This window comes from Apus apus, chromosome 3 (genome assembly GCF_020740795.1).
Source record: "Apus apus isolate bApuApu2 chromosome 3, bApuApu2.pri.cur, whole genome shotgun sequence".
Taxonomy (NCBI): domain Eukaryota; kingdom Metazoa; phylum Chordata; class Aves; order Apodiformes; family Apodidae; genus Apus; species Apus apus.
Genome location: NC_067284.1, coordinates 94,046,344 through 94,066,903, shown reverse-complemented (window position 1 = coordinate 94,066,903; position 20,560 = coordinate 94,046,344). Strand labels below are relative to the sequence as shown.

Genomic DNA, 20,560 nt, shown 5'->3' with positions numbered 1-20,560 from the left:
CCTTTTTTTTCTTTTCTATTTTTTAAGGTTACTTCCATATCCATTAACTAAGCAGTGTACCAGGGTGCAGGCCCAGGCACTGGAACAGAGTCATTCACAGTGTTAAGCTGCTAGAAGTGTATCCGTCATGCTTTTGGATCAAGGTCAACTAACTCCTGCTCACTGAAGAGACAGGAATGATGTGAGAGTAAGGCAGGGTCTGGGATAATTTCCAACAGGTAGCTCATATGTGCTCCTCCTGCCACCCCTGTTTTGGGGAGTGAGGAGAGCATAAGATGGATACAGCCAGACCAGGTCATTGGCCTCACTGACAATAAGAGGCCATTGCCTGTTTGCTCTACAAGCATAGACATAACCAGCTCACAGCAACTCAATTACATTTGCAGGTCCATTTTTATTCACAGGAGCATCCAGGTGTGTCCTTGAAGTTAAGCATCTCTTTAAACATTTTCAAGACTAGGCATTCTTTAATTGAGGTTTAAATCTTTCTTCTAAAGTAACTTGTACTTTTTAAATTAAAGATTCATTCTCATGTCAATATTGAAGTCAAGCATCTTAATAAGAAGCTTAATTAAAAAAAAATCACAGAAATTCATCTGGCAAAACATATTTTTAAAAAAGTGTCAAGTGAGGAGATTCTACCTATGATGGAAATGAACATGCAGTTTTTTGTTGTGGTTTTTTTTTTTCTGGAAATAAATGTGATTAAAGGTTGCTATTAAAACAAAATTAAAACAAACAAATATACAAAACGGCTTTACATTAAAGAAAGAAAGAAAAAAAAAAAATAACAAAAGCTTGATATCTCCACAAAGGTGAGAAAGAAAAATGAAGGTCAACTGCACTGCCCTTTTTATTTTACTAATACACAAAAAATAACAATATAAAAATTAATTTGTTCTACTAATTTCTTCCTTCTGCTTACATGCCTGTATTTGGTAACTGTAAGTATACTAATTAATTACCGGTAGCAATTTAATGCACATTTATTCCCAAGTCTTGGGGTTTTTTTTAACCATATTTTGGTAGGGTAACCATCCTCATTATCCATAGTATAAGTAACTGCTATACTTTATTAAAGCTTTTTATATCACATGGAATAGCAAATTACCTCCTCAATTGTCATTACTGAACAAATGTATGTCTGCCAAGCTGATCTAGTTATAGACTAACTTACAGATATTCCAAATGACATAAGGAAACTAAAAAACTCGAAGTCGTAGTACGGGCTCAAGTTCAGATGTTGAAATATGCCCCAATGCATGACATACCTGTACTTTTGGTCAATGTTAATAACCAAGTTTACCTTCAAATGCCTCTAAGGAAAGCAGAAATTTTTGCAGAGCTCCTATGGTACACAGCAAATATAGTCTCTATACATATTTTACATGTGTTTCTGAAATGTGTCAAGAAACTACCGCAAAGAATAGTAATTTAAAGATTATGTTCATAATATATAACTGTACATCAACCTAGGATGTTCTTAAATAGTGCTTAATCTGTTGTTCTGTATTTGTCAGGAGATTTTGCCATAAAATTACTCATTTCTCTTACAGTCCTGCAATTATTATTGTGAAAACTGCTTATTGTTTGTCAAGCTTAAGAGATTAGTTAAATCAACAAAATTTCAACTTTCATTGTATAATTCTAGCAGGAAGCACTGGTGCTGGAAAACTGTTTCAGAGTTCAGATTAACTTTCTCATATACCACAAAATACAATTGCTGGGTTTTTTATGTATTTCTTTGCTTTATCAGACATATCAATCAATTCCAATCAAAACCTACTTGCTTGAATTTTCCCTAAACAAACCGTATACACACACAAAAAGAGAGCAAATCAGTCAAATAGAACACTTCTCTAGCTTCCATATGGCTACATTCTCCTTTAGTTTTCGGGAGCACAATACTGTGCATTATGAGGATGCATAATTGACATCAATACTTCCCAATCAGGATGCAAATCCTACTTTCTGCATTGTCACAGATGGTAACAAAACCAACAATTCTATTTTACTTACAAGAACACTGTCTTGCTACAGGCATGAGAAATGATTCACTACAAATTCTGCTACAATGTGTATTATTATTATTATACATGACTTAAATATATGATGTAAGCATTTTATAAAAGTACATGCTTCCTTACATCTGTACTTCTCTTCCAGAAGGCCCTTAGAAAGAGACATCAAGCCAATTTTCAGGGACTGCACTCGAATTTTTCCAGTTCGGCCACTGAAATTATAAAGATAAGACAACTTAATACAGTTTAATTTTATACCATACCAACTCAAATGTATTAAAAATGCAAAGGCATTGGTGAGCCCTACTTCAAAAACATTTCAAATCTCAAAACAAATTAACACTACAGATCACATTAATAACGCTTCTCGTACAAAAGCTCAGGTCACCTTCTAAGTGGTTTACATGTCAAAACAGTTCATATTACTCCAAAAGGGCAGACATTTAGCTATGTAAATCACTCAACGTGATTTAATAATGTGACATACACTGAAAAAAATACAGGAGCACACAGCAGGAAAGCCTGTTACCCAGTGTAAAACACAAAGACTGCAAAGTAGAACCAAGTTTTCATAGCACAGTAATTTGTCGATTTTTTCAATTCATTTTTTCCTTTGATGTTTAAAACGCTCTGACATACATGTGTAACAGGACATAAACAGCCAACCACGTGCAGCAATTAAATGATGTGAAGCTGTTGTTCTTTCTAAGCAATGTGACTTCAGGCTCACCTTGTCAAAAATGGAAAAAAATATAATGGCCAAACCTAAAAAACTTTAATCAACTTGAGAACAGGTAAGTGGCTACCAAAGCAAGTGATTCTAAACCCGCAATAGAAGTACTGTTCAAAAAGATAAAACCAACAGCAATAAACAAGGGTACATGGAAAAGGACAATTTAAAAGTTCAAAAAGATAAGTGCAGAAACATCCTTAAAAGATCTGATGATATTTTATTTCAAAGATCAAAAAACATCACACAATTTGTCTTTAGAGGAGACATAGCACACAAATAAAGAAAACAGTAGCTAAATTGTATTATATACAACCCCTGCATTTAAGGTTAGCTGGGTCCTTCACCAGTAACACAATATTAAAATTAATATGACCACAAAAGTTACTTTGGTCTGTTCTGTCATGCAGAAGTGATATATCCTTTAATTACTTCTGCAGTAGTTAATAGGTATCTCTCTCTGTCCTATCCTTTCAACATATGGTCTGCTGTCTGATTCACTTCATAAATGTTGTGCTGAATAAAAAAATTATTAATTTACTTCTGTGCTCTCACTAAATTAGCTAAGTGCCTCACAAATATTAATACATTTGTCTTCACCACCATCACCTAATCTAAGGAAACTAGACACTCTATTCCACAAGATAGAACAGAAGTACAGAGAAATTATTGCCAAATTAATCAAAAACACCCATTACTTGTACTGTCTAGTTTGAAAATCAGGACCCAATTTTCCAGAATGTTATAAAAGTGTCACCTATTTTATACATTCAAGCTTAGCTTCAAATTACCTCTTTCAATCATAGACTCTACATCATTCTGGCATATCTTAACGTGTAAATGGCTCAGTTTGCAACCTTAATGAAGTTCTTTCATCATTCTTTCCTATGTAGGGTTGTCTGTGTTTTAACTTTGTATTAAATGGAAAAAAAAAAAAGGAAAAAAAAAAAGCAAAAAAAAAGCAAAAGCAGAACATTCATCTGGCTTTGATTTAACTCAGGATTGACTAAAGAATCTGTTTATGAAGTTCAGAAAAAAAATATGCAGCTAAAAGGTCAGGGTGGATGCCTCTCTAGAAGACAGGGATGGGGAGCAGCTTGAAACTCCCTTAATCCAAAAGGATGTGGTTAGTGACCTTCTGCACCACTTAGACATACACAAATCTATGGAGCCAGATGGGATACACCCAAGGGTATTGAGGGAGCTGGCATAAGTGCTCACCACGTGTTGATTGACATTCAACCGAATATGAGCCAGCAGAGTGCCCAGATGGCCAAGAAGGCCAACAGCATCCTGGCTTCTATCAGAAATAGCGTGACCAGCAAGACTAGGGAAGTGATCGTCCCCCTGTAATTGGCACTGGTGAGGTCACACCTCAAATACTGTGTTCAATTTTAGGTTCCTCACTACAAGAAAGACACCAAGGTGCTGGAGTGAGTCCAGACATGGGCAACAAATCTGGTAAAGGATCCAGAACACAAGCCTTATGAAGAGTGTCTGGGGGAACTGTCTGAGGAGATTGTTTAGCCTGGAGAAAAGGAGGCTGAGAGATTTTATCGCTCTCTACAACTACCTGAAAGGAGGTTGTAGCCAGGTGGGGGTTGGTCTCTTGTCCCCACTAACAAGAAACAGGACAAAAGGAAATGGATTCAAGTTGCACCGGGGGAGGTTTAATTTAGATACTAGAAGAAACTTCTTCCCTGAAAGGGTAGCTAAATACTGGAATAGGCTGCCCAGGGAGGTAGTTGAATCACCATACCTGGAGGTGTTTAAAAGACATTTAGATGTGCTGCTTAGGAACATGGTTTAAATACTGGACTTGGTAGAGTTAGCTTAGTGGTTAGTAGTTAGGTTATGGATGGACTAGATTATCTTAATCATCTTTTCCAACCAGAATAAGTTTGTGTGATTCTGTGTGTGATATGTGCTTCAAACTTCTCCAGATTTCAGCGGGGTCTTACAGGGATTGTGAAAAGCCTCCTTTGCACAGAAAGCATTTCCTCAATAAAATATAAAAAAGAATTGCAAAGTCTGCAATTTTTTGTTTGTTTGGTTTTTTTTGTTTGTTTGATTGTTTGTTTTTTTTTTTCTTCTGAAGAGCAACAGTTTTTTCCCTAGCCTTTCTCTTGGAAACAGCTAAATATTAACACGGAAATTGTATACATAAGTAAAAAGATCCACATCAAAACCAATCAAACAATAACAAAAAAAACCATCAAACTTAGAGACTTAGTAGCATTGACACTTTTTATTCAATGCTTTAAGTTTTCCCAGCTTAGAGAGTCACAGAACCACTGAGGTTGGAAGTAGGAGGAGACTGTCCTGGACTGTATCCAGTCAGGTTTTGAGTATCTTCACGGATGGAGACCACACAGCTTCTCTGAGCAATCTGTGTCACTGTTGATCACCCTCACATTAGAAAGAATGTTTTTCTATTTTGTTTAAAATTTAAGCAGAATTTCTTGTGTTTCAGTTTGTGCCTACTGCCTCTTGTCCTGTCACTGGACGCCACTTAAAAGAGCCTGGCTACCTCTTCTCTGCTGCTCCCACTAGGAATTTATGCACAATGACAAGATCCCCCTTGAGACTTCTTCAGGTTGAAGAGTTCCAGCTCTCTCAGCCTCCCTGACACATCAGATTCTATAAGTCCTTAATAATCTTCACTGTACTTGGATTGCTCCATTTTGTCCATGTCTCTCTTGTCCCACAGAGCCCAGAATTTGACCCAGCATTCCAAATATGTCTCACCACTGCCAAATAGAAGGGAAGGATCACCTCCCTCGACCTGCTGGGAATGGTTTTCGTAATGCAGCCCAGGAGATTGTTGGACTATTTTGCTACAAGTGCAATTTACTGGCTCACATTCAACTTGGTGTCCACCAGGATTTCCAGGGCCTTTCCTGCTTTCCAGCCAGTCATCCTCCAGCCTGTACTGGTGTATGGGGTTATTCCTCCTCAGGGGCAGGATATGGCGTTTTCATTGAACCAAAAGGTTCCTGTTGTCCCCTTTCTTCAGTCTGTCAAGGTCCCTCTGAATGGCAACACAGCCATCTAACTGGTATGTAGAAATATCTAAAAATTAAGATCTTACAGGAGGAAGGTTTAGAAAATGCTTTAGTACTTGAATTCAGTTGAATTTATAGGTCAAGTATTTAGAATGAAGTGTCAGCACACTATGCAGATAGACTTCAGAGCAACACAAGTGTACTTGTCATTACAAAATCAATTGATAAGACCACTTCAAGCAGCTCAGATGATGAAAGGAAATCTGAACCATTATTGGTTTAGAGAAAACTCATCCATTCTCAGTCAATACAACAGTGAAAGGCATTATAGAAGTGGCACGTTATTGACCTCTGACCTGTCTTCAAGTAAAAAAGGACAAAACCTTTACAGTGGCTTGTGAGAAGCATTGTTCTTGCTTACTAAAGCCCATTTGACCCTCTGGACATATCTAAACCTTCTCCCCAGGCAATAAAAAGTCTAAGGATTCATTGCTCTTATAGTGTGATCCTGACATTCTTCTCCTTCACCAAGTGAACTGGAATTTTATTGCTTTAGTGGGGAAGGTGAGAGGAAAGAGAGAAAAGGATGAGGAAGAAATAAATAAATCCTTGGTTTTGTAGTAGTTGATTCTGTTGTCTGTACATATGCACCAGGCAAGCTCTGGCCAGTATGTCTCAGGTATGATCCCCCAGTTGCACCTTCATCCATTGCCAATCAGAAGGTGGCACAGAACCCAGAAGTAATTAAACTTTCAAACCTGCCAAAATAGGCATTAAAAAGAAAAGGCATACTTAATTTCCAGGCATGGTAGGAGAGCGTGTTGAAAGTATGTACTACAGAGAGGACCAGTTTAGTGGGAAATCAGCAAACTAGATCATTTAGTCAAGGGCATGGGAGGGTACCATGTTGCATAGGTATTAAGTCTGGATTGGCAATGGAGCACATATGACTTCATTGTATGGTTTGGACTCTCCATCCAAGCAAAGAGCTGACTCAGAGATCCAACACAGCTGCAGAGAATACCAAAGAGCTGCTTTACATAAAAACTGATGACTGTCACTACAACACAAAAGCATAAGCAAATTAGGGAAAAAGGGTGAGCTAGAAATGGCTGTAGTATCAGAGAATGTTTTTATCCTGTATTTTAGCACAGCAGATATGAGAAATAGAGGATGCAGGAGAGAGAGGGAAGAACAGGCAACACACAATGGAAATAGATGTGAGCTAGGCCTTGTGAATTCCCTTGCTAATCAAGATTTGTTTAAACTGAACTCCAAACAAACAAACCAGCTATGATTCCAAGGTCACTACATTGGGTGCAAGCTGTGTGGAGCTCTTGGGAGTCATAAAATAGTTCAGCACTACTTGGCCACAGGATTACCTCAGCTACAAAACAGCATGCTACATCCTAAAACTAACATTCCTCTTTCTGCTCAAACACCTAGGAAATTCAATGATAGACATTAAAGCAGGGTTAAAATTATCTGCAGATATATCTTGCCAAGAAAATTAGTTTAATGAACTACCCAAAAACATTCCATAATCACACAACCATCAAATGCAAAATTTATTCATTTTTCTAAGTAACATCCTAATACAGAATATTAAGATCCAAAACTCCTTTGACACGCAAACACAGTCTCCACCATAGTAAAAACAGAGGCCTGTGACATCTGTAAATTATAAATGTACTAATCAAGATATAATTGACATTAGATTGTTGAATATAAGCATACAAAACTATGGTTACCAGCAGTGGTACACAAGTATTCTGTAGTATCATGATGGCACAGCCAGACATAATAAACATCTTACTGAAATCTGTGAACAATGTAATGCCAAAGAGGCAACCAGTGATGGGCATGGCTGCACACTGGAGTTAGCCAGACAATAAAAAAGTTATCAGACAGAGGAGTTGATTAAGAACATGAGATTGCAAACAGAAATATGCAATAGGGATAGCTGGAAAATCAATGGAAAACAATTTAAGCAATATCGTCCAGAGGAAACCTATGTCCCTCTGGGAGTGCAGGGAAACAGCATGAGAACTTCAGGCACTAGCAGGTAAAACTAAGGACTATCAAGGATGGCAGCTACCAGTTATCTACATAACCCAAAAACAGAAGGCAGCCTGATAGATCTCTAAAGGTCCCCAAAGATACCTTCCCTTGATCACAGTGGAGTCCAAGTAGCTCCCAGAGAAATCTCTGTGGGTCAAGACAGCTATCATCAACACAGGGAATGCAACTGGAATGCATGCAAAAAATTTCCATCAGCTACCACCAAAACCAAGGAATAAAGTTAAGGCTGACTGTGCAGGTCTCTCTACCCTTATTATTCCTCAGAAGTTCAGATTTTACTGAACTTATCCCAGGCCTTACCAGGATGTTACTAACTGTTAGAATTTGCCAGGTGTATAAGTGCAACAGTAAATAACAAAGTTCTAATTCTTCAGGGGAAGACTGGGCCATAGAGAATGATTATGAATGACAGATTTGAACATATGTGCATGTCCCATAGATACCCTTCCTAGACCAAAGAAATTAAAATGAAAAGAATGCAATTATCAAAAGTATCCTAACATCACAAAAATAAGAACATTTCAAAGTGGAAATAAAAGTATTCAGATAAACATTGCAAAATTTTAAAAACAGTGCATGTAAATGTTTCTTTATGGGCATTGGGTAATGTTGATTGAAATAATGAGTCATCCCCCACAGTTAGTACACATATTCTATATTATGTATGACAGATTTTGAATTATCTAAAATAATTCATTTCAAGGGGTGATGAATTATTCCATTAGCCCATTTCACAGAAATTACTGTTGGAGATTTTAGAAAATTTGACAATATATATTCCAGAACAATAACCATCAGCTATTGCTTTTGGATGATTTAAACACAGGCCTGGCTAAATGATTTCATAGAGCAAACAATTTACTTCACAGATCTCATTGCAATATGCAACACATTTGTTTATTTATTATTTCATAAACAAACACCAAACAAATAAAACAAAACAAAAACACCAAAACCAACAACAAAAAACCCCAAACCAAACTCTAGACTAACCAAAACAAGGAACTTTAACTTTGGAAAATGTTTACAGGGCAGATGTTGCTGCCTGGAACAACCTTTGAGTCCTTGAAGAAGTGAAAGTCACCAAATAAATTTAATGTTCCTCTCTGCTACTCAGCTTGAAGAATGAATCATTCCTGATGTGTCAGAAAATACATAACAGACTTGCCTACTATTTCTCAAAACAAACTGCTTCTGTTTAAGGGCCAAAGAAAATCTGTAGGTAAGTCTGAAGAACTACCCTGTTTGTCATCAATCTGTGAATCATCAATTAAATCTCTGGTTAATAGCATGCAACTAAAAGACTCTCTTTATAGGCAGTTTAGGATTTGAAACACTGTATAACACCAGTGCAATAAACAATGGAAATGCCAAGATACAAATTAATTCTTCCTAAAGGACAACTAACAACACACACACAAAAAAAAGGCAGCTCAAAATTAGTGCCTGTTCAGCCTTTTTTGTTTTGTTTTTGTTTTAAATCAAGGGGAATCATTAATAAAATAAAGGTTTGTTGCTTACTATTTGCATTTTAAATATGAACAGATGAAACAACTGACTTCTAACTGCAGTTAGGAAGCAAAGGTAAGCTGAAGAAAATAGAATGGATTTGTAAGCAATCTGGAAAAAAAAATCAGCAAGTAACTACAAGAAACTCTGTAACATTATTATTCTTCTAAATAACCAATAACATTTAAGTCAAGCAACACATTTGATCTACTGTTCTATTTGCATGTGAAGTGTTCATTCAGCCACAATACAAAGCTGTGCAAAATAAAATTAATTGCAGAAAGAAGTCCTAGTTGTTATTGGGCTCTCCAACTTTCCAGCAGTAATGAGGAGTCCAACTAACAGAAATGTCACAATACTAAACAGCAATATTTGAATGCCAAAGCATAATAGGCAAATAAATTACAAATGGTCTTATGTACTTTCTTCACTCCTTCCCTCTTTCCTACAACAATATTTAAAATAAAAAATAAAATAAAATATCCAGAAAGCAAAGTACTGGCATGCAATCTGCTAGAGGGAAAATACCCAAAAAGCTATGAACTATTAGAATTCGGTACTGATTGAGTGCAGTGAAGATACTGCATATGTCAAGAGGTAACATCTCTCTTTTGCAAAGCCACATATAAGAATTTCTGCCATTACTCAAGAAATACTTTTGCTCTTTTCATCTTCAAATGGGGAGAAAAAGAAATTTGCTAACCGATTTCATGCAGCTTAGAATCTGTGATTTTTAATTCTATGTATAACTCTGAACAAAAACACATATTCAATTAGACACACTAAAGTGATCACCCCATGTACTGCACTGCTGTGTCTTTAGCCAGCTTCAGAAGAAACTCAAAAAACCTTTGCTCATGCAATGTAAGGAGGTACATTACAGAGAACGGAGGACTTCATGGAAACCAAGTCTATTCCCAGTCTTTACTACAGAAGGACATGAGAATAGTAAACATGACTAAGAAAAAATGATCAAACAACTCAAGACTCAAAACCACACTAGACAAAAACATATTGATTTTAGGTCATGCAGACTGGTGTAGTGTGAGGCAGGACGTAGGTCAGAGTTCAACATTCAGCAGAAGAAAGAAGTGTCTGGGGGCTCAGAAAAGACTGGCCAAAACCACACAAGGGGCTGCTGAGGTGGACTTTTTCATGTCCTCTGAGACTCAGTGCTTTCTCCAGAAATTGTAAACGTGCATTTAAATAAGCCTACAAGTTCTTACTGTAAGCATCCTCAAACACTTCTGAGCAAATTCCCAATCCACTGGGAAATATGGCTTTGCTGCCAGGGCAGGTGGATCATATTGCACCAGCACTCAGAAATTATATGAGGCAGAAGCTACATGTGCTGGAAATGAACTGGGACCAGGACACTGCTGTGTCTACAGATTCAGAGAAGCTTTAGTGCCGAGATCAAAACAACCACCATCTGACAGAGGATTCAGGACAGGGAACTCAGCCAGGACTATGGCATGCCAGTAATTAAGTGTAAAGTAGACAAGCATAAGTACAGTAAAAATAACTATCCCCACCTGTGGCAGAAATAGGATCTGGTACAAATAGCAACCCATTTGGGCAATTTGGAACTTTTACAGTAGAAACACAGCTAAAGCAGCATATTCAGTTCTCTACTCACATACACACTTCCTTAAACCACTTCAATGTTTTTTTGGTAAACAATGTAATGTAAGTTCAGTATATCTGAGCAGGACAGCATAAGAAACGTCATTTTAAGCAACTGCACTTTCATTACAAAGGCAAAATTATTAAAAGGTAGACTTTTTACTAAAAAAAATATTCAGGCTTTATAATTTTTTCTATTATCACAAACATTTCCCTATGAAAGTAACTTAAAAAATAAACAAGAGTCTTGTAAGTCTAGCATTTTTGATACATTAGATGGGCAAATCTTATCAATTGTGTCTCGATGGTTTATACTTTGTTACTACTACATTATATTGCTAAGGTACAGACTGTGAATAATTTTATTTATTTTTTGTTACTTACCTGTCATATACATTGAGTAGCCAGTTAAGACACATGTCTACACAAAGAGGAACATTCACCAGATCTCTGTGTTTCTCTTCAAGTCCACTGTAGATGCTAGTGAGACAGCTGATCACATCCTGGACACCAATCAGCTGGTCATTTTGACTCAACTTGTGCTGTTTGAAAATTTCACTTGTTGTGTTCAGATCCAGCAGGTCCACTAACCGGTGATTTAAAAAAACAAAACAAACAAAACAAAAATAAAACAAACAAACAAAAACAACAAACAAAACCCAACCAACAACAACAAAAAAGGGCATTAATGTAGATGCTCAAGCATAGCAGTCACAATACTTGTTCACACGAATATTGTAGCAAACACTGCAGACAACAAGTCAAGAAGTCGCTTTCATTTAGTAACATAATGAAAAACTTTTCTGTTTGAAGTCAACAGCATTTTGGTACTATGTATTTAAAAAAAAAAAAAAAGAATCAACAAGAACACCATTGCAGCACTGCACTGCTCAGAACATTTAAAAAGCCACTGATGTAGTCTGTGTAATTAGAGGAAACTTACAGTGCAAAAGAAGGAAAAATAATGTAAGTCAAATGGTGGTGTAATTTGCAGTGACTGTTTTTGACAGAAGTGAGGACTTAAGCAAAACAGTTACACTACATCAGCACGCTTGCTACAGTGTACAGCATGAAGTCGAAGTACATTCTGAGCTCATAAAGAGCGGTTTCTGTAGAGCCAATAATGCATTTACACTATAAATGTCATCTCTCCAAGGAAATGAAACACGACAATCTCAGATGTGTTGTAAATTACTCTGCACCGATAATGCTCAATAAGGACCCCAGAACGACAGTCTCTGCAAATCAGGTAAGTCCAGCTTGGATTGGAAAGTAAGTAAAGCAGAAAAAAAGAAGCAAGACAACACTAACTACTATGAACACTTCTTTGAAGAACTCAATGACCACCTACCAAAAGATAAGGTTATGGGACAGAAGGTTACAGTCCCAATCCTGTTTCCTCAATTTACCCTTCCTATCACTATAAAATGAGAAACAGTACCTCACAAGCCTCACTGACATCAGCACATTCTGTTCAAACTTGAAAGCATCAGACTTGCAGGGGTTTTACATTTGTTCCCTTCCCTCCCCTCCCCGCCCCCTCGCCTCCCCTCCCTTACTCTCCCCTTCCCTTTCCATTTCCTTTCCCTTTCCTCTCCTTTCCTCTCCTTCTTTATTTTCTTTTTTCCCTAAATGCCCATTTCTTGGGCTTGCAAACAACTGCCAGCCATTTATTTACCAAACAGGCACACTGCTAGTTGCAGCAAAACACCTTGCCACTAGGTTTGACCTGAGGTACCCAAAGTATTCAGCAGTCCACTGCAGCACAATTTTCTACAACAGCTGGAAAATACATAATACACCAGAAAATACACTCAGGCATATTTAAAACTAAAACAAAACCCACAGCACAATGCAAAACAGGCTATTTTTTGAGGTATGAGGGGAGGAGGATGAAGCCAACTCTGACATGCTATTCAGCCACATAAATACTGCACGCAGGAGAGATGACCACTTTTCATGCTTCTCCTTCATGATGAACAGGGAAAAAAAACAATCAACCCTCAACATTATTGCAACTAATTTGGAGGTAGGATTTCTTTCAACCTGTTTTTATACTTACAACCTACCCTTTTTAAAGCCAAGGAATACTTGGAATGCTTTGGAATGTCACAAAATTGTAGTCCACTTGGCCTGGCTAAACAAAACCACCCTTGCACTGAAAAGGAAAATTCAACAGAGACTGCAGCAAGACCGCTCACTTCACATCTTGATTTGCTGGTATTAAGATCTTGCATTCAACATGTCTTGCCAAAGAATTCTAGAGGGAACTGGGAGAAGTGCTTTCAGTATTTTCATACAAAGAGGAAACTCTACTGCTGTACTAATGCAAATTAAGCACAGCTTACACTTTTGGATGACACCATTCATGGAGAACCACCAGAGGAACCTAATTCCATCCCTGGTTACTTCAGCACTTCCCTGGCTGTACGAACTTTGGGCACAGACAGTTACCCTGTCATAGCAAGGTTTAATCTATCCACCAACAGAGCTCCTGGATTGGGCTAATGTAAAGAGGGATTATTTTCTCATTACATTTCCATTTCTGAAAGTTTTAAAATAAACTGTCTTTATGAAGATGGGGAAAAGCTAACCTGAAACTCGCATGCTGTAGCTGGCATGAAGCCTACTGTACATGACTACTAGTGCATTTTTGCAGTACCTTTCTGCATCTGCTCAAATGTGCTGAATGACCAATCCTGCTGTTAAGCAACAAATGGACACAAGGATCCTTTCTACAGCGAGGAGACTTACCCAGAGGAAAACTATAAACAGAAACCACGTCAATCAGCACAGTTCAAGCAGAGGTGACTGACTGACTCAGGAGCAAGTAATGATATGCAGGTGGTAATGGCAAAATTGTCTCTGCTGTAACCCCACAGCAAACAAGCAGAAATTGCTCTGGAGCTTTTTGTCACAGTTTGACTCAGGATTGGCAATTGAATCAGTGACAATAATGCTCTCGATGTCACTTTTGTATTAGAAAGACCTTGTGAATAATCACAGTTCCTGCAAAAGACTGGATGGCTTCTGGTTTTAGTCCAGTGTGCCTTAATGTTCACTCCTTAGCCTCGTGTGGTTGATTTTCCTATTAGCATTCTTAAATTTTAAATCACACATAGGAGCTCAGTGACATAAATTCTGAATATACATTGTTGTTTTGTTCCCCTTTTCCCTTCCAGTATTACAATTTAGTATCTGGGGCAATATAATTTCTTGAAAAGGAACTAAATTATGCTGCACAAGAATAAAACATTATAGCCAGAGCCTAGTGCTGCATAGCTGCCCAGTACAACTGCAACATAGGATACTCTCTCTGGCTTCATTCTTCTTCTGCTACAGCAGGAGAGTGCTCTTTAGTATGTCTGCCTCGTTCAATCTGAGATAGAGAAGCTAATAAAGAATTTGTTCTTTCCAAAGTGCAACCTTGCTCAGGTTCCTGCAAAATAAATACATGTAAGTACACACACACACGTCGTCTCTGCAGGAATCTACTTTCCAAAAACCAGAACAAGATGAAACGTGACTCTACTTGTTTGCTTCTAAAGATGCACAGGGGGAGTGGGAGAGAATAACTTCCCCAGAAACATGTTTATTTTTGACACTTACTGAGTTGGAAGAGAGACTTGGCATGAGAAAGTTTTCCAAAGTAGCAGTTCTCCAATTTCATGCTCCTGAACCTGCTTGTATAGCATTAATACTGTGCTACCAGTCCTCACTGCAAAGTCAAAACCTATCAGGTGCAAGTGGGACTGTGTGTCCAGCTTCAGTTCTGCCCTTGGACTTCTCTGCAGATACACACACATTGTGGCTGTGACAGCAATTTGTCACATTTTACAGTTTATGATGATCTCATTTTCTAGTGATTTGTTTTGACAGTTTCTTTGCCTTAGGCACAAGCCTTTCTGAGGCATTCTCCATCCAACCACCTTTAAAAATCATTCAGAGTTAATATTACAGGAAATGTAATGGAAGACTAAAGAAGACTAAAGACTAAACTCTGATCAGAGACTGAATGGCAGGGGCACAGAAGGTGACACTTTCCCTTCCTTAAAACGAAACTATCAACAAAAAAGAAGTCAATAAAAGAATTCTAGATAGGGCTTAACTACTTTCCCCTTTCTCAGAGAGGAGGTGCTAGAACATGCCGTGTTTTGGCAATCATTCACAGGACAGAAACAGGCTGAGAATCATCGCAGTCAAAGGGAATTTCACCTGTTCCCTGGCAAGAAATAATCTGCTAAGCAGACAATGACAAAAGGAACAGCATTGATTATACGTTTGAAGGTGCTCTATAATGTTGTGCTACATCATAATGTGTTCCTGTTAGTAGACAGAAATTTTTTTTAGCATTTACCCTTCTACACAATCTGTGGAGACTTTCTTAAAAACCCACAACGTTGTGTACTCACGAACAACTCACTGTCAACTATGTGCATGTAATCAATATTTCTGGTTGTTGTCTCCTCCCATGAAAGAGATGGAGCAAGCAAACAGTTTAATAAATAATGAGGCAGATCTAATCTGTAGAGATGACATTTTTTACTCCTGGCTCTTTCAAACTGAAATAGTCCCCTGCTTAATATTTCCCTCTGTCATCTTTCCACCCCCTTACTCTGAAACTGGAGGCAACATTCACTTTGATAGGCAGATACTTTTGAAATCTGTGAATGAGGAGAGCTGTCACAGTTTTTACAGAAATGGGTATATTTTTCAGTAAAGGCAAGTGCAGGAAGCAAGATCCTCCTGAAAATTTATTAGAAGTAATAAAAGTGAAGTTTGTTCTTTACAGGTTGCTAGACTATCTGTGTGCCTGTCAGAAATAGGCAGGATGATTAGCATCCATCATGTGCAGTCTGTTTTTTCATTCTTCCCTGGGGAACAGCATAAAAAAAGGAGAATTTAACTTTGCTTTCTGGATTCTTTCTCTGCTATTGGTTTTCAGGTCCATGTTGATGCATACTTTATACCATGCACACTGATATACACAGAGTTCGTAATGCTCCTCAGTCTTGCTGGGAGGTGAAACCATAGCCTCATACAAAACTACTATGGGACAAGATCTCTTTCACAGGGAAGCTCAAGACTGTGCCAAATATATACAGTTTTGTCTTTCAATGCCACCAAACAATCTGCTTTTCCCAAATGTATGACCCTAAATCCAAGATCTTGACCTTGATTTGAAATTCTGTGAGAAGTCAGCATAGCATACGAAGAAGTGGCGAGAGGTACTCTGAAGAGCCTGTGCTACTGTGTAGAAGCATTCTAGCTTTCTGGAGTCACTAGCTACCATCTCAGACACAGCTTCTTTTAGTATAATGCACATCTGAAGTTCCACCAAAGGCTTCTGCCAAGATCATGCTGTTGTCTTCTAGGCTGGAAAGAAAACTAACCACCTAGAGGGCAGGAAGGGACCCCTCTGTGGAACTCTCCTTGCTTGCATCTTTAAGACGGCTTTGTTCTTCTCATGTTCCTATTCAGACTGCAGTACTGTACACCCTTCAGGTTTTAAAAGTCCTCCCACAGCAAGGACTCCCAAGTTTGAACAAGACAACTCTGGAATGTTGCGTAACATTTTATACCAGCTACTGCTAAAACCTTTAGAAAGGTGTAAAATTGGGGACCTTCACACTCAACCACATCTCCTTCCAAAATTGTCCATTTTTCTTTTATTTTTTTCCTACTTCACCCTGTTTTCCTTCTGGTTTATGTGTGGCTCCATATATTTTCTTTTCCATTCATAGTTCTAATAATTTTCAAAATCCATATTCTCATCATCTCAACAACAGAACTTTTTGCACTCCTCTCTTTTTGTACACCTTAATATCCAGTTCTACATTTCTGCCAGTTTTCTTCCACGTACCCTCTCTTCTCTGCCTGCTCGCAAAATCTGACTTTCCTTCCAAGTTTTTTGACCTTTCAGTTATCTTCCTTGTCTTCATGTGTCTTGCTCCTCTCCACAATGTAAACCATTTCTGTATTATAAGCTATTTTTTCAATCCCATTTCCCTAAAATAAACATTGAGCAGTTACCAGCTGGCTCAGCTCCCTAAGATCTTTTCCTCATTCTGATTCTCAACAGCAATGCAGAAAAAACAGTGGCAGTATGACTCCAAAGAGTACTCTTGAGTTTGTTTTTCTCAGGAGATTCAGGTGAGAGTCCAGAACCCCAGTGTTACACTTGTTGAGTGAACCAGAGAAGTTTTGAGTCTGGAGGCCACAACAAGACCCCATATATCTGCTCTGAGGCTGCTTAATTTTGAACATGGTAGTCATGCAACTTATCTTTGAATTAAACCATACTTGTGATAAAATGTCAAATGCTTCCCCTGAAAAGCTAGCAATACAGAAAACTGGGATACAGATATGAACCTTGGAAATGAAGTTTCCAGCTGAGCCTGCTCGATACACACCTATCCTTTCCTGCTGATGAAACCTGTGTTGTTCAGAGTGGACTGTGACTGAATTATTAGATTGCTTAGGAATAGGGATAAATGCCAACACAGGTCTAGGCAGAAGGACCAACATCCATGTGAAGTGCATGTTTATTTCCCATCTAACTCAGACCCCTTTGCACACCTCCAATATATATATACCCTTACTATTATTGCCAATAATTGTTTTATCAGAGTAGCTTTTTGTGATTAAAATGCAATACCAACTACCCATAACCAATTGTACACATTTGTACCCTTTCCCCTCACAATTTTGGCAGACTGAACTCAACTTTAACTGGAATTCACACAGGAAGATATCTTCTCTGTGAGGGAAGAATCTTTTCAAAGTTATCTAGCAGCATCAAACACAAAATAATGAAGTAGAACTCTTCTAAAAATATCATATAATATCTGAATTTATGTCAAAGGTAGAGATTGTAGCTTACATCACTTCAGCCTGGTTTGCATCAAGAACAGTACACAACAGTCAAGAAGTTCAGTATTTGTTTCCCTATCACTTCTCCTAGCATTCTAAGAAGGCATACCATTTCAACTTGCCTGCTGCACCACTTTTTATTCATTAATTGATTTTATTTATTTGCAGTAACGACACCTACTACTGGGAACTGTTCCTGCCATTTTGTTGGTTGACAGTCTTTCAGGGATGTATCTAATCCCTTTTTAAACATCAATGTTGTTAGGCCTAAGGTGACCCTCCCTTCCCTAGGCACTGTTGAGAAACAATTTGTCTTGAAGGCCAAACTCACAGCACAGAGCCTTCTGCAGTCTCCGGATTTTGATGGCCGTCCGGTAGGCAGAGAAGCGTACGTTGTTCAAGTCAGCTGTAACAGCAGAAACAGAATCATGAGCAGTCCTAAAAAGAGAGCTCCAATTTTTTCTTTCCATATAAATTTTCATATTTTGGAAAAAGTCTGATATCCCTCTCTTCTCTGTAATGAGTTCATAGGATATATCAGAACAAATAAAACTGAGAAGCTTGGACCTCAGTCAAATCCACTTGCAGGGAAAGTCTCCTGGCTCTGACAGTCCAGGGCCTGCAGATTGGCACACCAAAAATTCTGACACTACCTTGGCACACGTAATACATAGATATGCAACAGTTTTACATACATTATGCAGTATTAAGCAGTTTCCAAAGAAGTGCTCAAATGCACTATGTTTCTTAAATAATTTAGACCTCCATCAGACAACATGTAAGAAACAGACAGCAGCAAAGGTCACAGTAACAGAGAAAAAAGGCTTTTAAAGTCATTATTTCTATAGCACGACTTTGTAAGCAGTGCTTTGAAAAGGACAGGCTGCTAGCAATAAGCTCTATTTTAGAAACTGTTGTTTATAGTAACATTTTTCCCCACCTAACAGAATTATACTTTTTCATCTACTCATTAGAAAGGGAGATTTTCACAGTAAACGTAGGTGTTAGCATGGAATGTTGAACTAGTAGTACAATAATATGGTCTATCCCTTAGTGACAGAATAGCTGCTCTGATTTATTACAAATATTAGTTCCCTGCAGACGAGCGTCCTGCTTTAAACACACAGCCTGCATCATTGGACAATCCCTCAGGGATTTAAAAGAAATAAACAAGATACTGCATTAAAGCAGTCAGAGCATATAGTTCAGAATGAAACTTACTGAAAGACAATAAACATTACATGGATCAAGGCAGTAAGTTTCTTGCAAAGTGTGTCTCACTGCAAAGTGGAACATGACCTGTTATACACAGTTCATGGCAGGTCAGATGTGGTCAGTAGACAAATGCAGGCTTTTACTCCTGGACCCACGTGAGGTTTGTTTTTAAGAATGCACTCACCTAAGGACTGGAACAGCTCAGTCATTTTAGGATGATCCCAACAAGTTGTCTGTGTCTCATGACTAAAAAGGAATGAGGCAAACAAAGTTTCAGGCAACACATACACACATAATGCAAAGGACAAAAACCCAAAGATAATCTCATTTTCTGAGATTAAGTGGCAAGAAATCCCTCAGATCTTTAATTAAAATACATGATCCGTACCACTCAGCTCACTAATTTTTCAATCACAAAGCTAAACAATAGCTCACTATATTTAACAGTATTTATTTTTTATTTTAAGTCTAACTGTATCAGTTGGACTATGATTCTGAAGCTAGGAGGCACACTAATTAGGAAAAAAAGTAAATCTTCCTGTTACTGCAGCACAGTAAAATATTTATAAAAAACTTTAAAAGTAAAAAGCATTGAGGTTTTATTTTAGACTTCATTGCATATCTGAATACAGGTATCAGAACACGTACAAAAGTTTAAAACTTACCTTTAATGCATTAAATGGAAGGTCTGGTCAATCTTCAGACACCTAGCCACTAGGTACCTTAATTTAGGGGTTGTCCTCTGCACTAGTGCAGAGGTTCAACAGGCAGCATCACTTTACCCAGCAGTCAGCACTGCTGTTCCAATTCACCAAGGTATGACATGCAGCCATGGGGGTCAAAATGTGTATTATCTCAGGTCTACTAAAAATCTCCAATTCCCTTCTACAAGTCACATTTTACTTGTATTTCTGAATACTAATTGTTAGAATGATTGCACATTCTTGTCTCACAAAGTATTTACATTTGAATTTCCATACATACATTTCCATACTTTGTATGGAAATTAGAGAAATTGTATTTAAAAGACCATAGCATGCCCTTTAAAAGTTAATAATGAAAATGAAACTACACTAGGTTAGCAAATCTAACAATAACAATCTAAGAATAACACTTATTTCACCTGTATTTCTATTTAAAAACTTTTTGTGTGCACACCTTTTTTTCACACATAGGTGTATGTAGTTGTAAATAATTTCAAATGGCACTTTGCCTTTAAAAGTAGCATCTTCAATTGGTATACATGGCTGCAACTCAGTGAGTGCACAAGAATTTATAATCTTTTTTTTGTTGCTTTCCCCTTATTGAGAAAACAAGGAAAATTGAAGTCCATTATGCCAAACGATGAAAAAAGAAAGGGGTAGAAGATCCTTGCTCCAAAGAGCTACAGAGAGCGAACAGGTACCACAAAGGGGAAGCTGACTTCAAACAAAGTAAATGCTGAGGGCCCTTCCTTACATTACCTTTCAAGATACACTACTGGAGAGTGCATGCTTTGG

At 37.8% G+C, this 20,560-nt stretch overlaps 1 protein-coding gene across 11 annotated transcripts in view; it reads right to left on the bottom strand.

Moving 5' to 3' along the window:
* Nucleotides 1-20,560, bottom strand: part of UTRN (utrophin) — a 358,149-nt gene that overhangs the window by 47,575 nt on the left and 290,014 nt on the right. For all 11 annotated transcript variants that reach the window (XM_051613510.1, XM_051613511.1, XM_051613509.1 and 8 more), the window contains 4 exons: nt 19,246-19,307; nt 18,178-18,252; nt 11,358-11,559; nt 2,148-2,233 (listed from right to left, as the gene is read on the bottom strand). In XM_051613510.1, coding sequence (XP_051469470.1) covers nt 2,148-2,233; nt 11,358-11,559; nt 18,178-18,252; nt 19,246-19,307 — 425 coding nt within the window. The remainder of the gene's footprint in view (nt 1-2,147; nt 2,234-11,357; nt 11,560-18,177; nt 18,253-19,245; nt 19,308-20,560) is intronic.